Source organism: Balaenoptera acutorostrata, chromosome 1 (genome assembly GCF_949987535.1).
Source record: "Balaenoptera acutorostrata chromosome 1, mBalAcu1.1, whole genome shotgun sequence".
Taxonomy (NCBI): domain Eukaryota; kingdom Metazoa; phylum Chordata; class Mammalia; order Artiodactyla; family Balaenopteridae; genus Balaenoptera; species Balaenoptera acutorostrata.
This window is the reverse complement of record NC_080064.1, coordinates 109,492,346-109,509,407: the sequence shown is the minus strand read 5'-3', so window position 1 is coordinate 109,509,407 and position 17,062 is coordinate 109,492,346. Positions and strand designations below refer to the sequence as shown.

Here is a 17,062-nt window from a genome sequence, read left to right as displayed (position 1 = left end):
AGCCACCCTGAAACCAGGCAGTTTCCCTTTCCTATGCTATAAAAATGTTCTGACAATTTCCTCAAAATAATCAGTTGACTTCCCTAAGCCTCGGTTTATAAGAATTTTAAGTGGGGACAACTCCTACCTTACAGAGCTTATGTTAGGATTATAGGAATATATATATATATATATATATATATATATGATATCTAGTAAGGGTGCTCAGTGAATCATACCTTCACTCCAACCAAAAAGTGATAACTCTTCGAAACTGGTACAGCATATAACAACTCATATTATCATACTTCCCAGAACAAGTTATTTTTGTTCAATTCTTATCTTAGTTACGAAACGTTAAGTTCCTCATAATTCCATCTCTTTCAGAGAGCGAGCGACCTAACAAAGTTTTACGTAGAGTAAGCACCCAATATTTCTTTTTTTTTTTTTTTTAATGCTATTCTTGTCTGCTTACATTCTTTTTATTTATGTATGTATGTATGGCTGTGTTGGGTCTTCGTTTCTGTGCGAGGGCTTTCTCTAGTTGTGGCAAGCGGGGGCCACTCTTCATAGCGGTGCGGGGTCCACTCTTCATCGCGGTGCGCGGGCTTCTCACTATCGTGGCCTCTCGTTGCCAAGCACAGGCTCCAGACGCGCAGGCTCAGTAATTGTGGCTCACGGGCCGAGTTGCTCCGCGGCATGTGGGATCTTCCCAGACCGAGGCTCGAACCCGCGTCCCCTGCATTGGCAGGCAGATTCTCAACCACTGCGCCACCAGGGAAGCCCAGCACCCAATATTTCTAAATTAATTTTCTGAATTCTGTATCTTTAGACATAAGAATACACTATAAAAGAAATGTTAATAACTCAAGTAATGCTGACTGCCTCTTAGAGATCATCATTTAAAAATAATGTGTTATGCTACCATTTTAAAACTATCATGACAGTAAAGGGAACACAAAAACAGCACAGGATCCATTCGGGTCTTTTTTTAATTAAAAATGATAAGTTATAATGCCTAACATTAAAAAAATCTTTTCCCTTCTAACAGTGAAACTTTCACTAAAGGAAATAATCAATCTCCTTTCTCCCCCCAGCCACCTCTGGTGGGTACCAAAGAAACCATAGGGTGAAAGTAAGTGAAACTAATCACTAGCAAGTGAAGTGAAGGAAGAGAGATGAGGGAAAGATAAAAGGCTGCAACCAAAATTTAAACCCAGCATATTAAACATTTTATTTCTTTCATCAAACAGCCTCTATTTCAATGTTTCTAAGAGAACAAGAAAAACAATGAGTTTTTTTTTTAGACTATCTTTATCTTAGCCAGAAAGACTTTAATGTTCTAAAGCACAAATGGAATTGTTGCCTTTTTCCAAAAGGAGTAACTAGGTTCTACTACTTCTCCACAAGATGTGCATCTCTCCAGTGTTCTATAACTAAAATCTGTGGATGCAGTGGAATCAAAAGCACTACAAAGCACCAACTCCTTTTTGTTTCCTTGACAAACAGATGAGAAACTCAGTCAAGGTGGTTTGTGCAACAGTGTTAAGTTTTTGAGTAATTTTTTTTTTACTAGGGTCTCTGAGCTCCTTCTACACATTAAAAAATCTCATGTAGTCTTAGTTCTCAGACGAAATTTTAAAACAACTAACCCAAAATATCCCCTTCGGACTTTTTAAAGTACTGCTGTAGAACACTTGGGAAAAGTGAGAAAAAAAAAAGATTAAAAAAAAAGATCATAACTTGGGCTTCCCTGGTGGCGCAGTGGTTGAGAATCCACAGCCAATGCCGGGGACACGGGTTCGAGCCCTGGTCCGGAAGGATCCCACATTCCGCGGAGCAACTGGGTCCGTGCACCACAACTACTGAGCCTGCTCTGGAGCTCGCGAGCCACAACTGCTGAGGCCCATGTGCCTGGAGCCTGTGCTCCGCAACAAGAGAAGCCACCGCAATGAGAAGCCGGCGCACAGCAAGGAGCGGCCCCAGCTCATCGCAACTGAAGGGGGCCCACGCGCAGCAACAGAGACCCAACGCAGCCAAAAAATTAATTAATTAATTTTAAAAAAAAGAGCCTCACAGCCCCTTCAGCCCCCTCTTTATCTTCCCACCAGCTGGCTTCACACTTGCAAATTGGTTTCCATCACCTGCCTGGTAGACAGAGGCTATTGCCAGCTGTACCTTGAATCCGGAGACCAGGGTGTTAGGAATCTTGGAATTGTAGCTTTCTCTGTCCATGACTGATGCCAGGGGGGTTAAAATAATTAATTAATTAATTTAAAAATAAAAATTTTAAAAAAGATCATAACTGAATGACAAAAGCTTAGGAGAAAAGGGAGTTCGGATGCATCTATTATTTATTAGTTTATGAAAGGCAGGAAGCCAAATCACTAAGAATAAAATCAGAAGTCTCCACTCTCGAAGAAATTACACACATACATACACTCACCCCTTCTCTACCAACAGAACTGAAATTTTGGGGTGGCCTGTTTAAGGAAATGTTAATATTAGTAATTTTCCATTGGAAATGGAAATTTCCAATGGAATTTTCAAGATATTTCCACACCACAAAATCACTTGAAGTTTGTCAATACTGTTTCACACTTTGATTTATGGGACTGTTTATTTGCTATATAATTTAACATTTAGCTTACTATGGGATGTACAGCAAAAGAATGTTTTACATATTGCTTTAAATCCACCTAAGGCCATGTATATAATACAACCCTTCTGCATTTGAGAGACAAAGCAGCTAAATGAAGAATATAACAACTGCTTGTGAAGTCTCATAATACACATTAAAAGGCTCATTTAGTATACACCATTACAATAATTACATGTAATAATTACGGTAGCTCATGTTTTGAAACACTGTCAGAAAACATGGAAATTACCTACATCTCTATGAACCTAGGGCAATGGATGGAAGAAAAGGTGACCTAGGCATCCAAAGGGCAGAGAGAATATTGATTATGCAATAATTTTACAACTGGGAATTATAACAGACCTAATGCCTAACTAATCCAGAAGTGTCATTAAACCTAAACCAAGGGTAGAAATATGCAAGAGATCAAAATAGATTTATTACTTCTTTGGGGAGCTGAAAGTTTACCTTGAACCTCAGAAAGAACCAAACACAATAACACATTAGACCAAGTAAATAGAAAGAGATATCTGAAATACCAGAATGCCCCAGAGCCTTCTCTCTGGACCTCTTCTCTATCTATACTTACTACTCTGTCTTACTACACTTACTTCTCTATCTACACTTACTTCCTAGTACATCTCTTCCAGGCTGATGGCTCTAAGGACAATTTACATACTAAGCAGATACCCTGTGGTGACTGTCGCACAACTTTGTGAATATACTAAAACAAATGAATTGTACACTTTAAATGAGTGAAGTCTGTCAATAAATGTCAACTCTTTCTAGTCACTCAGCCAAAAAAACCCCAGAGTCATTCTTGATAACTCTCCTCTCTTACCCCACATTTAATTCATCTAGAAAGCCGTTTGGATCTACCTTCAAAACAGATCTAGAATTAAATTACTTCTTATAACTTTCACAAGCTTGTCCAAACCACCAATATTTTATCCCAGGATTACTTCAATAGCCACCTACTGGCATCCCTGTTTCTGCAGCAACTAGAATGATCTTTTAAAAACAGAAATCTGTTCACATCACTTCTCTGCCCCATCTCATTCAAAATAAAAGCCCAAGAATGCCTATAAAATTCTTTGTGATCTGCCCCTTCTGCCATATCACCCCACCATAATCTCTGAGTTCATCTGCTAATCCTTACTTTCACTACTCCTTTCCAGCCACAAAAGCTTTCTTGTTGTTCCTTCAACTCACCAGGCACACTCTAACCTCAAGATCTTTGTATTTTTCTGTTCTTTGTCTTGGAACATTCTCCTGTCACACCCTCCTATCTATATTGCCTATACCTCACTTTCCTGCTCAAATGTCACATTCTCAGTGAGGCCTTCCCTTAGCACCTAATTTAAAACTACAAACTCTTGTAACACTCTGTATTCCCCTTCCCTGCTTTATGTTTCTTTTTAGCACTCCTAATATTTTTTACCTTCTAATATATTTAATATTTTGTTTGTTTGGTGCTTGTCTCCTCTTCTGACAGTATAGGCTCTGAGAGGACAAAAATTTTTCTCTATTTTATTCACCTGCTTGTGTCCCCAGTGCCTGGCACAGTAGGTATTCAATAAATATTTGTTAAAAGAACTGAATGTAAACTAGGGATTTATAAGCAAAATTCACCTAGAAACTTAAAGTAAGAATTTGTACCTAGTCCACCTACATTTGTATACATGTGACATGTGATTAAAAAGCTATGGCAGGGACTTCCCCAGTGGCGCAGTGGTTATGAATCCGCCTGCCAATGCAGGGGACAGGGGTTCGATCCCTGGTCTGGGAAGATCCCACATGCCGCGGAGCAACTCGGCCCGTGAGCCACAACTACCGAGCCTGCGCTCTAGAGTCCACGAGCCACAACTACTGAGCCCGTGTGCTACAACTACTGAAGCCCGTGCACCTAGAGCCCTTGCTCCACAACAAGAGAAGCCAGGGCAACGAGAAGCCCGCGCATCGCAACGAAGAATAGCCCCTGCTCGCCGCAACTAGAGAAAGCCCGCGCGCAGCAACGAAGACACAACACAGCCAAAAAAATAAGTAAATAAAATAAAATAATTTAAAAAAAAAAAGCTATGGCAGTACTGTTATACTCTGTATGTGTAGCCAACATATCTGCTACAAAGGATAATTACAAGGAAAGTAAACAGTTAAAGGAATAGCTACATTTCAGATACCAGAGGTGCAGAAAATAGTTCCAGACCCTCAGATTTGTGCAATATCAAATACAAGATTATAGATTTCACTCTCCACTGACCAATGGAGGTACCAGTGTGGTACCCCAAACTTTTTGCCACCAAAAAAATCCTTCTATTATTTAATCTAAAACACCTAACATTTAGAAATTTTTATCAAGTAGACAACTTTAGTAACTAACATGTTCAATTTGCTTTCCTTTTTAATTATAAATGACTATCAGAACTTCAAATCTATACAAGATAATCAGTTTTCCCACAGAAAGCAAAAATAAAAACAAAAATATCCACAAAGCTTCAAAATCTAGACATTATAGTTAATCTGCATGGCCTAATATTGTAGAAAATATTTTATGAATAGGAAAGGCTGTGTAGTACAGTGGCTAAGAGCGTATGCTCTAAATCAAGAATGCCTGGGTTGAATCCCGGATCCACCACTTATTAGCTCTCTAACCATGGGCAAGTTACTCAACCTCTCAGTGCTTCTGTTTTCCCATCTGTAAAGTGGGGATCATAACAATACCTACTTCAAAGAAGTATGAAGATTGAATGAATTAATACATGCAAAATGCTTGGAACAGTGCCTGGCACATAATAAGCACTGGATAAAAGTTAGCTAGAAAATTATTACCATCTTCACGGTCCATTCAAGGATCTGAGAAACCACTGCCGTACATCAAAAATAGTAAATTGCACTTTTCGAATTCTCTGCAACAAATTAATCCTGTATTAAGAGATTTTTTTTTTTTTTTTTGGCCAGTCCATGTTTATATAACAGTTTCTCTTGTGGAGAAAATACCAGATTGTACTGAGATTTGCTTCAAATGAGGAGGAGGAGAAGAGAAAGTAAAGAGGACAGAAGAAAAAAGATCGGCCATTAAAATAACTACTGGGACTTCCCTGGTGGCGCAGTGGTTAAGAATCCACCTGCCAATGCAGGGGACACGGGTTCGAGCCCTGTTCTGGGAAGGTCCCACATGCTGTGGAGCAACTAAGCCCATGGGCCATAACTACTGAGCCTGAGCTCTACAGTCCACGAGCCACAACTCCTGAAGCCCGCGTGCCTAGATCCCGTGCTCCGCAACAAGAGAAGCCACTGCAATGAGAAGCCGGCGCACCACAACGAAGAGTAGCCCCCGCTCGCCGCAACTAGACAAAGCCCGCACACAGCAATTAAGACCCAACGCAGCCAAAAATAAATTAATTGATTAATTAAAAAAAAAAGATAACTACTGAAGTGGGGTGATCAGTGGTGGCGGGAATGTTATTAATTTTCTAATCTTGTACATACTTAAAGTTCGTACCAAAAACAGCTGAAGGGAAATCTGAAGGGAACAGCTTTTCTGCTCTACAAATGATTCTACTTTCCTATAACCCCCTTTTCTTCAAAAACTCATTTCAATTCTCATACACCTTCTAAAACAGACCAGCCCATTCAATGGTTAGAAGCAAAACAACTTGGAGATATCATGAACACAGTATTTTCCATTTTGTCCTACTAGTTCTTCAGAGAACTTTCTAATTCACTACAGAAAGGCTGATCCAAATCATCTCCCCCTGACTGGGAATGTAATTTCCAGCACTGTTCCCAAAACAAAGTAATTATTTCGAATAGTCAGGACCTTAAGACTATCTACATCATCGTTGTCATCATAATAATCTGAACATATACATATATGCTAGGACCTATACTAAAATACCTGCATTATCTTCTTAAGTCTAGACAACAAGCCTATGAGAGATAATTACCTCTACTCACAGATCAGAAATTGAGACTCACAATTTAAGTACTGTGCCCAGGTATTAACTGATGGAATTAAGATTTGAACCTAGGTCTAATTCTAAAGTCTGTGTTTTTCTACTTTTCCATACTGATTTCCATGTTACATTAAAAATGGGACGGATGAACAAAATACAGAAATGACAGTCTAGTCAAATTGCACATCAAGCTCATATAAGAGCCATATTTTGAAACTGCCAACAACCATACCTATCATTTCTTTTACTAAATTATAAACGCTGCCTTCTGATAAACAGAAATTAAAACAATTCAAGTTCTTGATTAACTATTCCACAAAATTATATTGGCAAATATTTATTACTTATTGTATGCCAAACACTGTTCTAGTTGCTTGGGGATGTAGCAGCAAAGAAGACATAGCCCTGTCATCCGGTGGAAGAAAATAAATAGTAAGCATATAAACAAATAAATAAGGTAATTTCATATACTGAAAATAAAGTGATGTGTTAGAATGCAACTGAAGGAACCATGTGAAATAAGATCATTAGGGAAGGCCTTTCTGAGGAGGTAATATTTGAGCTTGGATCTAAATGATGGGAAGATAGGATTGGAAGAAGCCTGAGAGGTAGTAGGCAGGGCAGGTGGTGTAGGAACTTGTAGACCTTTTACTTGTAGTAAAAAGAAGTTTAACCCTTAAAGCCTGTTGCAATGGGATATCACTGAAGGATTTTAAAGCACAGAAATGACATCGGTTTAGGCTACAGAAAGATCACTTTTGAAAAATGATAGCAATGGAAGCTTCAATCAAACAAATTAAAACAAGTCTGAAAAAAATCAGTAGAACCCACCATGGAGTGCGTCTTCAGGAAGACTACTTGCCTTCTCTAAGTTATTTCCTTTATTGTTTTTTTAATTTTTATTTATTTATTTTTTGGCCATACTGCACAGCTTGCGGGCTCTCAGTTCCCCGACCAGGGATTGAACCTGGGCCACGGCAGCGAAAGCCCGGAATCCTAACCACTAGGCCACCAGAGAACTCCCTAAATTATTTCCTTTAAAGTGAACAAAAGTCTCTTATTACACATTATGAAATAAAGGATAAAAATGAAAATATCTCAGAAAGAGTTAACAGCTACTTAAACTCACACTGAGGTCTAAATATAAATTACTAAATAATGGATGTCAAAAGAAAAAAAGGAGAAGCAAAAGGGGCATCAGGAAAATGGACAGAAAGGCTGGGAATGCCAAAGACACCTATTTCACAAATGTGCCTAAAGCTGACTTAAAAACCAAACTCGAACTAAAATAATTCTAACACCAATCTCCTGAATATTTCTCTCAAAAGGCTTTATTTACAATAAGATAAATGATGTTCACTCAATGTAAATATAAAACAACTACAAATTACCCTTAACCATTTTAGAAAGTTAAGTTGCATTCCACCAGACAAAAAAAAAAAAAAATCAGGTTTATAGAAAGCCAAAAGCATTTAACTATACAAACTATATATAATGCACTTCAAATGAAGTACTGTCTTCCTAGAGCAATCATTTTTTTCACTCTTAAAATATCAACAAGGGAAATAAGCTCAGGCACAATATCAAAAGTAGAGGCAGAAAAATTCTGGCTCCAGTGTATCTCGTTATCGCTGACTGGAAAAAATATTGTAATTGCATTTGTAATCCCACAGGCAGGGATGGCGACCAACTTATCCTTGCAAATGATGTAACCATACAGTTAAAGCACCAGAGCCCAAAGGGAGGAAAAGTAAAAATGTTTTAAAACAGGAAGAAAAATATGTTTAAGGAGAATACGTCCTCAGGCTTGAGCACTGCTTGCTACCCCTGGTGTACCAAAAACATTGAAGAATAATCATGAAAACATTACTTTACAAAGTTAAATGTGGCCACTGTCATCTGATATGGTGGAGTCAAATCCCAACTCCACCATTTTACTGTATAAACTTAAGCAGCTTACTTAACATTTCTGAGGCTTAGTTTCCACATCTGTAAATCAATTATTAAAAAATCTACTTCTTAGCGTTAGTTTAAGGTACAATGAGATACTAGATATACTGTAAATGACAAAGGGCTGGGCACATAGTAGACACTTACTATGTGAGTCTTTGATAATGACTGGTACTTGATATTGTATGTTCTAATTTTACCTCTTGGAAAGAAGTAACTTTGATCTGCTATTGGTAAATATAGGTAATCCTGCCTTGGTTATACAACCCTTTCTGCATATATTATTCAAAGAGCCACAAAACATCTCTCCCAACAATAACTTTATACACAAATGATTTGAAGTTTGGGGTCTATGATTTTGTAAGTTTTATCCATCTGTTCCCTAAAAGTAAACACAAATTAAAACACTACAGGGTCAATAGCAAAAGTGGAATAAGAAGAATAAGTGGACGATGGGTCTCACTGGTGACATGCCATAGACAGGAAGCAACAACAGACCTAAAATTCAAATAGATATACATGGATTTAGGGTCAACCCTCTCTTCTCAGCAGGAAGCAACAAATGACTTCTCCACACTTTGTCCTAAAAGATCTGAAATTTTCTGCAAACAAGCCATGCTTCCTGACAGTCTAATAGACCTCTTTTCTGCAGTAACGCAGCAAAGTGAAAAAAACTCCACGATGTAGACAAAAAAACAATTAACTGGGGTAAAAAAGTAGTACCTATTCAAAAAGCACACTTCCTGATTCTTTGTTTTGATTACCTATGAAACCAATTCCTATTCTTTAAAAAGGTATCTGAACTGGTTGAAAAGTAGCCGGATATGTTTTCCATTTTATGGTGTTAGTGGCGATACTGACTACGGTTGTTTCCGGTCAGTATCAAGAAGCCTGTATTTTACCGCAGCAAATATAGCTACAAAAACCTCTCAGGTGGTCGCCTCAGCTCTATGTGGAGCTCACGTTACCTCTTCATCTAGGTAAGGCCCTTCTAATTACACATCACAAGTTTTAGGTCAATGGAAAATAGAATGGTCCCACATATTCCAGCGAAATAGGTGCATTTACTACTGCTTAAACCATAGCGTGTCTATCATCAGGAAAACAAGAAATCATTAACACGTCAGGGCCTATAAGAAATAAACGGACGCGACAATTTCTGTGAAGGTTCAGTAAAAACAACATCACCTTACAAGGCTCTAAAACAACATGTAAATCTCAACAGACTTGGGCCCAACGGCCCAAGGTCACACCAAGTCAGTCGCTATAAAATCCAAGAAATGATGAGCCTCCTGCAGTTCAGGACAATCCTGGCTAGGAATAGGGTCTGAGTCTGGGTACACTCTGGTCGAAGATTTAATATGAACAACCCCAACCGAATGCAGCGGCTCCACAGGGAAACCCTAAGCGTTTCGGGTAGTATTTCCTTCCATCCCCCGTCTTCCCTTCCCTAGTCACCCCTCAACACTCACATCTCCGGAGCCACTTCATCCAATGGTAGACGATAGTAGTGTGGTGTTTCTTGTTCTCTATACACCAAGACGACAGGCCTTGAATAGATTCCATGGTGTTAGTTACCGACTGGAATTTTCGATCCAACGAGGACTCCAGAGCCCCTGCCGAAGAGGCCGACGAGGAGGAGGCCTTACTGCCGCCTCCGCCGCCGCCGGCCGCCATCTTCCCGGTTTGCACAAGCGCTGCTGCTCCTCTGGCGGCCGCGGCGGCAGCGGCGACGGCGGCGGGAGCGGGCAAAACAATCACTGCGAGTGCGTGAAAGCCGCAGGTGGGGAGGGAGGCCAGGGGGTGGGGATGGTGCACGCGCTAGGCTCTTCTGGAGGTAGGACGGGAGGACCAGTTGCTGGGCACGCTGGCGGCTCCTACACGCTGCAAAGAGGGGCTGCGGGTTTCGAAGGTTTATCGGAATTGTTCAAGGGATTGTGTTTAAACCAGTCAGTAATCACGGAAGAATTAAGCAGAAGACAGGTCCTGCAAAGCCTTTCTAAACGCCTAGCCCGGAAATTAATGGTTTTATACTCTTCGGCTCTCAACGCTTAAGGCCCTTCCCCACACTCCTCTAAGAGCGGGCATGAATATCTTAAAGTTAATACTACCCGACTGCCCCTTCAGATGCAGAAATCTTTCTCTCTCCTTTAGATCCTCTAGAACAGAAAGGCCCAAGGCTACCTAGTCAGGATTTTTTTTGCAACGCAATAGCAGCAAAGGGACAGCAACACTATCGCGCACGCGCTGCTTGGCCCCGCCCCCCTGCTTCCTTCTCAACCTAGAAAAAGCAGAGGGAGGTGTGATGGCGGGGCAATCTGGCCAATCAAGGGAGAAGAACGAGAAGCGCGCGCAGAAGCCCACAAGCCCCAAGGGCTAAGGAGGCACTTCGATTATTCGTGCGCCTGCGCAGCAGGCCAGCGCGTAGCGGGTTGGGAGGAAAAACGGGGAGAGAAGGGTGGGAGAGGGAGTTGGTCAAACTAAGGAGAGGTTGGGGGAGGGGCTTCACCGCTCCGCCCCGCGTTTTGCTTCCTAGCGAGGTGTCTCTCTTGGGGCTGTCCAGCTCACACAGCAAGGCCGAGAAACTCCCACCGCTCAGCGGCCACTGTTATTTTCTGGCACCTGCAGCTGCCGCCGCCGCCGCTGCTAATTCCTCGGGGCACCAACGCGCCACAAAGTCGCTGGCAGCCATCTTGCAGTGCCTCAGAGGATGCGCATGCGCCAGCTCAAGCGAGCCATTCACTACGCAGACTCCCAGACCAAACAATTTTTTGCACTCCCCTGGGACGATAACACTCACAGCCACTTGACTTTTTGGATTATAGGAAGAGGAAGTAAATGAAGTGAAACGAAAATTTTCCCCGTAGAATTTTCGAGACGCGGAAACAATAAATGGCAAGATGTGATCTCACCTTCGCCAGTTATGATACAGTCTCACAATTGCATAATACATCATAGTTTACAAAAGCCTTAGATATTTATTGTTACATTGATTAGCACAACCTAGATTAACCGTGCAATTGCATATGCCTATGTAAATCCTCTGGGCAGATTTGGAGACTTCTTTGTTCCACTGAACACATGCAGTTAGTGTATTTTAATTCTTTCACGTCTTCCCAGTAGACTCACGTTTTTTGAGGCAGGGAACCTGTTTTGTCAAGCTCACATATAGTATTTGTTAATTCAACAAAAAGTTGTTGAACGTCTTGTGCCAAGTACAGTTTTAGATGTGGGGGGGTAACATAGCAAAATAGACAAAAATCCCTTTCAGCTGGGGCTTATTGGCAGCAGACCATAAAAAATATATATCAGGGAGTAATAAGTTCTATGAAGTAGCATGAAGCAGGGTAAGGAAGAGAGAGGGGTTGTGTGTGTGGTCCTTAAGGGAATGGGAATAGTGGTTTGGTGGTCAAGGAAGGCTTCTGGAAGGAAGTGATACTTGATCTGAATGTTGAGCACAAGGTAACCAAGCAAATATGGGGGAGGGGGAGAAAAACATGCTGACAGGTGGAACAGCAAGTGTAAAGGACCTAAAACAGGAATGTCTTGATATATTAGAGGAAGAACAAGGAGGCCATTGTGGCTAGAGAAGAAGACAAGTGATAGAATATGAGATCTGAGAGGTGAAGGGAGAGAGTTCATGTAGGGCCTGGAAGGCCACTGTAAAGACTTTGGCTTTTAACTTTGAGGTGGGGAACACTTAGGCAGAGCAGTTTTAAGCAGAAAAGTTACATAGCATTCTTTTTAAAAGATTACGTTGGTTGCTATGTTGAAAATAGACTGACTGCAGAGCCACCAGTTAAGGAGGCTATTGGAGTAATCCAGACAAGGAAATGATGGTGGCTTCTACTAGCATGGCAAAAAAAAAAAAAAAGAGAAGTGGCGTCAGATCCTGGATATAGTTTGAAGGTAGAGCCGAAAGGAGTGCTCATGGACTTGAGGGGAATATGAGAAGAAAAAAAAAAGAGTCAAATATGACACCAAGGTTTCTGACCTGATTAACTAGAACAGTGTTTCTCAGCCTTTTTTCCCATTGCTGTTGACCCTAAAGATTCTTCTTAGATATTTTTTCCTATTCCCTCAACCCCCATGAAATGTTAATGCCACAGTTATATTGTATATCTGTTTATGTACTGTCTGTATATTTGTGCTTTATACAAGAGTAAGCATGAAGTTTACTTTTTATTCAATGCAGAGTTGAGTGACTAAAATCTTTGTTAAAAATTTAAAAAAAATTTTTTTATAGAGACTGCAGCTTTAAATTTATTTTATTTTTATTTATTTATGGCTGTGTTGAGTCTTCGTTTCTGTGCAAGGGCTTTCTCTAGTTGCGGCAAGCGGGGGCCACTCTTCATCGCGGTGCGCAGGCCTCTCACTATCGCGGCCTCTCTTGTTGCGGAGCACAGGCTCCAGAGGCGCAGGCTCAGTAATTGTGGCTCACGGGCCCAGCTGCTCCACGGCATGTGGGATCTTCCCAGACCAGGGCTCGAACCCGTGTCCCCTGCATTGGCAGGCAGATTCTCAACCACTGCGCCACCAGGGAAGCCCCTAAAAAAAAAAAAATTTTTTTTTTTGATGTCTTTCTTCCATTGAATTCTTTTTTTTTTTTGATATTTATTTATTTATTTGGTTGTGCCAGGTCAGTTGCGGCTCGCAGACTTCTTAGTTGTGGCATGCAAACTCTTAGTTGCAGCATGCATGTGGGATCTAGTTCCATGACGAGGGATCGAACCCGGGCCCCCTGAATTGGGAGCGCGGAGTCTTATCCACTGCGCCACCAGGGAAGTCCCAAAACTTAAAAAATCTTAATGCTAATAATATTTAACTTTATAACTGTATTTGCTGAGTAAACTTCAATGTAATTTATGTATATAAATTGTAATTCACTGCATTACATATGTAAATTAACAATTTATATAAATACATAATAGCAATGAAATCAGTTTTTGATTTTTTTTTTTTTTTGGCCACACCGCGCGGCTTGTGGGATCTTAGTTCCTTGACCAGGGATCAAACCCGGGCCATGGCAGTGAAAGCGCCGAGTCCTAACCACTGGACCACCAGGGAATCAGTTTTGTTTTTTTTTAATTTATTTTATTTATTTATTTATTTTTGGTTGCGTTTGGTCTTCGTTGCTGTGCATGGGCTTTCTCTAGTTGCGGCGAGCGGGCTTCTCATCGCGGTGGCTTCTCATTGCGGAGCACGGGCTCTAGGCACGCGGGCTTCAGTAGTTGTGGCTTGCAGGCTCAGTAGTTGTGGTGCATGGGCTTAGTTGCTCCGCGGCATGTGGGATCTTCCCAGACTAGGGCTCGAACCCGTGTCCCCTACATTGGCAGACGGATTCTTAACTACTGCACCACCAGGGAGGCCCGGGAATCAGTTTTTTAAAAATCATTCAAAACTTATATTTCCAGCAGAAGTAAAATAATTGAAAAATTAATTTCTTAAAAAATTTTAGTGAACTTTTTTTTTAAGTATTTATTTATTTATTTATGGCTGTGTTGGGTCTTCGTTTCTGTGCGAGGGCTTTCTCTAGTTATGGCAAGCGGGGGCCACTTTTCATCACGGTGCGCGGGCCTCTCACTATCGCGGCCTCTCTTGTTGCGGAGCACAGGCTCCAGACGCGCAGGCTCAGTAGTTGTGGCTCACGCGCCCAGCTGCTCCGTGGCACGTGGGATCTTCCCAGACCAGGGCTCGAACCCGTGTCCCCTGCATTGGCAGGCAGATTCTCAACCACTGCGCCACCAGGGAAGCCCTTAGTGAACTTTTAACTTTATTTTATTTACTTATTTTTGGCTGCATTGGGTCTTCGTTGCTGTGCATGGGCTTTCTCTAGTTGCGGCTGGCAGGGGCTACTCTTCGTTGCGGTGCGCGGGCTTCTCATTGCGGTGGCTTCTCTTGTTGCGGAGCACGGGCTCTAGGCACGCGGGCTCAGTAGTTGTGGCGCACGGGCTTACTGACTTTGCATACAATTTTCGTATCTTCCATGAACTCAATGTCATTGCTGCTTGTGTCACACCCAAGAAAATGAGAGAAATTAAATAAGGAGTAAGATTTTGTTGGGTAGAGTTGAGCTTTGGAAGGTGACAAAGCATTGTAATATCTAAGACTTTTTCATCCCCCAAGAGCCAACTTTTTCCCCATGTGGGGTGATATTGCTCCCTCGGAGAATGGATTGCCATTTTCTCAGACGGACCAGGGGAGGAAAGGGGAAGGAGCAGTCCTGTGAGAAATGAGTAGAAATCGGGATTTCAGTTAAATATCTTGAGTTTGAGATGTCAGAGGCATAAATGGCACCAGATATTGTGAGTCTAAAGTTCATGAAAAAGTTCTTGGTAGGAAACATCAGTTTGAGAACTGTCAGTATATAGATGATCTTAAAGCCATGAGATGGATGAGGTTGCCCAGAAGTGAGTGAGCGTAGATAGAATAGAGGACCAAGGACTGGGCTATAAGGAACAAGTTTCAAAGGATATTGAAAAGGAATGACCAGCGAAGGAGAACCCAGAAAGTAATGTTCTGAAAGCCATGTAATGAATATTTGTCAAGCAGGAGGGAGTAATTGTGTCAGGTGTTGCTGCATAGGTTGCATAAGTTGAGGACTGAGATAACCACTGAATCTGGCAAACACAGTAGTCACTGGTGGTCTTGACAAGGGCTGTTTCCAGGAAGTGAAGTGATTGGAGAGGGTTCTAGAGAGAATGGGAGATGTGGAGTTATCATGTGTAGACAACTCTTTCAAGAAATAAAATGGGAGCAGAGAAATGGAGCTGAAGCTGGCGGGAAATGTGGGTTCAAAAGGTCATTTCTTTTTTCCAAGGTGGGAAATAATGTAGCTATTATCAGATGCTACAGTTGATACAGGATAGAGATGGGACAATTGCTGGCTGATTTCCTTGAGTAAGTGGGAGAGGATAGGATCAGGTGATAGGTCCATAGACAGTTCCTTTCTTGTAACAGGAAGGTAGAGAATCTAGGTAGAGATTCAGGTAGGTTGATAGACTTGTTGGTGAGAATGTGCAGAAATTCTCTTCAATTGCTTCTCTTTTCTCAGTGAAATAGGTAGGCACTGCAATAAGTGCTGAGGAAGCACACTCTTAAAAAGCATCAAAGATCTATTAATTGCTAATTCCAGTGCACTGTTTACAGTCTCAGCCTTCAGCTTTTTCTGTTAGTGCAATAGTTTAGAGTAAGACACTTAGAACCAGACTGCTCAAATTCAGCCTCTGCCTCTTGCCATTGGCAATTTACTCTCTGTGGTGCTATAATTATTAAATGAGTTAATGTGTGTAGAGTGCTTAAAGTAGTGCCTGGCTTAGTAAAGGCTTGATGACGTTGATGTCAGCTATTATTTTACTTAAATCTTTCTTAAAATTCATTTCCCTTTGCTTCTGTTAAATATACAATCATTAATCAGATCCCACTAAATGGATCCTTTCTCTGCCCATTGCTAGTTTTCTTACCCCCTTGTGTTTGCCAAAATTCCATTTTTAGCCCTTCTCTCATTTTTCTGCTCATTCTCTCCCAAAGATTAAATTTATCACCTGCATTCAGATTTATTCAAGTTGGATATCCTAGTTATCTTTGATTCTACCCCTTCAACTGGTTATCAAATCTTGTAGACTTCTACCTATATATTTCTTGCATGAATTCCCTTTTCATTCCCCTTGCCCTCTACCTAGATTATCATCACCTTTCTAATCTATATATCAACAGCATCACGATCAGCTTCCTAGTATATCTCTTCAGCTTATATACATTACCAGACTAATCTCCTAGTTTTCCTCTACTCAAAAAACAAAACCAAAAAACTTCTTCCTTGTTATGTACCAAGTTAAGTAAAAGCCCTAACTTTTAAGACCCTCCACAATGGTTCCAATCTAACTTCCCAGTATTATCTCAAATGCCTTTCCTCCAAGGTTCCTTGGGCTCCAAACTGTTCCTTTTCCTTAAATGTATCCTGTAATTTTCTATTTATAATTAATTCTGCCTAAAATATCCTCTTCTATTACCAAAATTCTACCTATCTTTCAAGAACTATCTTAAATTGCCTCTTTCAGGCAAACTTCCCTGATCATTCCAACTGGATCGAATCTCTCTTTTGAACAGTAGCATTTTCTGCCCTGAATAAAATTACATGTATCTTAACTACAGAATATTGCATTGAATAGCATGCAAAAGCACCCTGATTGCTAAACAGTGTTAGTTATGACTGAATTGTCTTATCCAAAAATAATTATTTGGTACCTATATTACAATTATATTGCCATTGTTCAAGATATTTCTGGAAATTCATCAAGGTAAGCCACATATAGGAAGGAAAAAATCAGTCCAGTAACTTTATATTTGCATTTTTTAACAAAGAAAGCTATTATCTACTTTGATCATCTCACTTAATTCTCCATGATAAATTCCAAATGACTTTTAAAGTTCTTTCCAGAACGCTACAGAGGACAAATAACTGCCGTTAACTACAGATATACATATAACTTCAGATTATGAAAGATATTACTAAAGTTCACAATGTATTCTAAGT

The 17,062-nt window shown here is 40.7% G+C and overlaps 1 protein-coding gene across 7 annotated transcripts in view; it reads right to left on the bottom strand.

The window, feature by feature from the left end:
- RPRD2 (regulation of nuclear pre-mRNA domain containing 2) overlaps positions 1-11,203 on the bottom strand; it is an 85,493-nt gene extending 74,290 nt beyond the window's left edge. For all 7 annotated transcript variants that reach the window (XM_007177985.2, XM_057532315.1, XM_007177986.2 and 4 more), the window contains exon 1: positions 9,999-11,203. In XM_007177985.2, the coding sequence (XP_007178047.2) occupies positions 9,999-10,203 (205 nt within the window). In that variant the 5' untranslated portion in view covers positions 10,204-11,203. The remainder of the gene's footprint in view (positions 1-9,998) is intronic.
- Between the last annotated feature and the right edge of the window lie 5,859 nt (positions 11,204-17,062).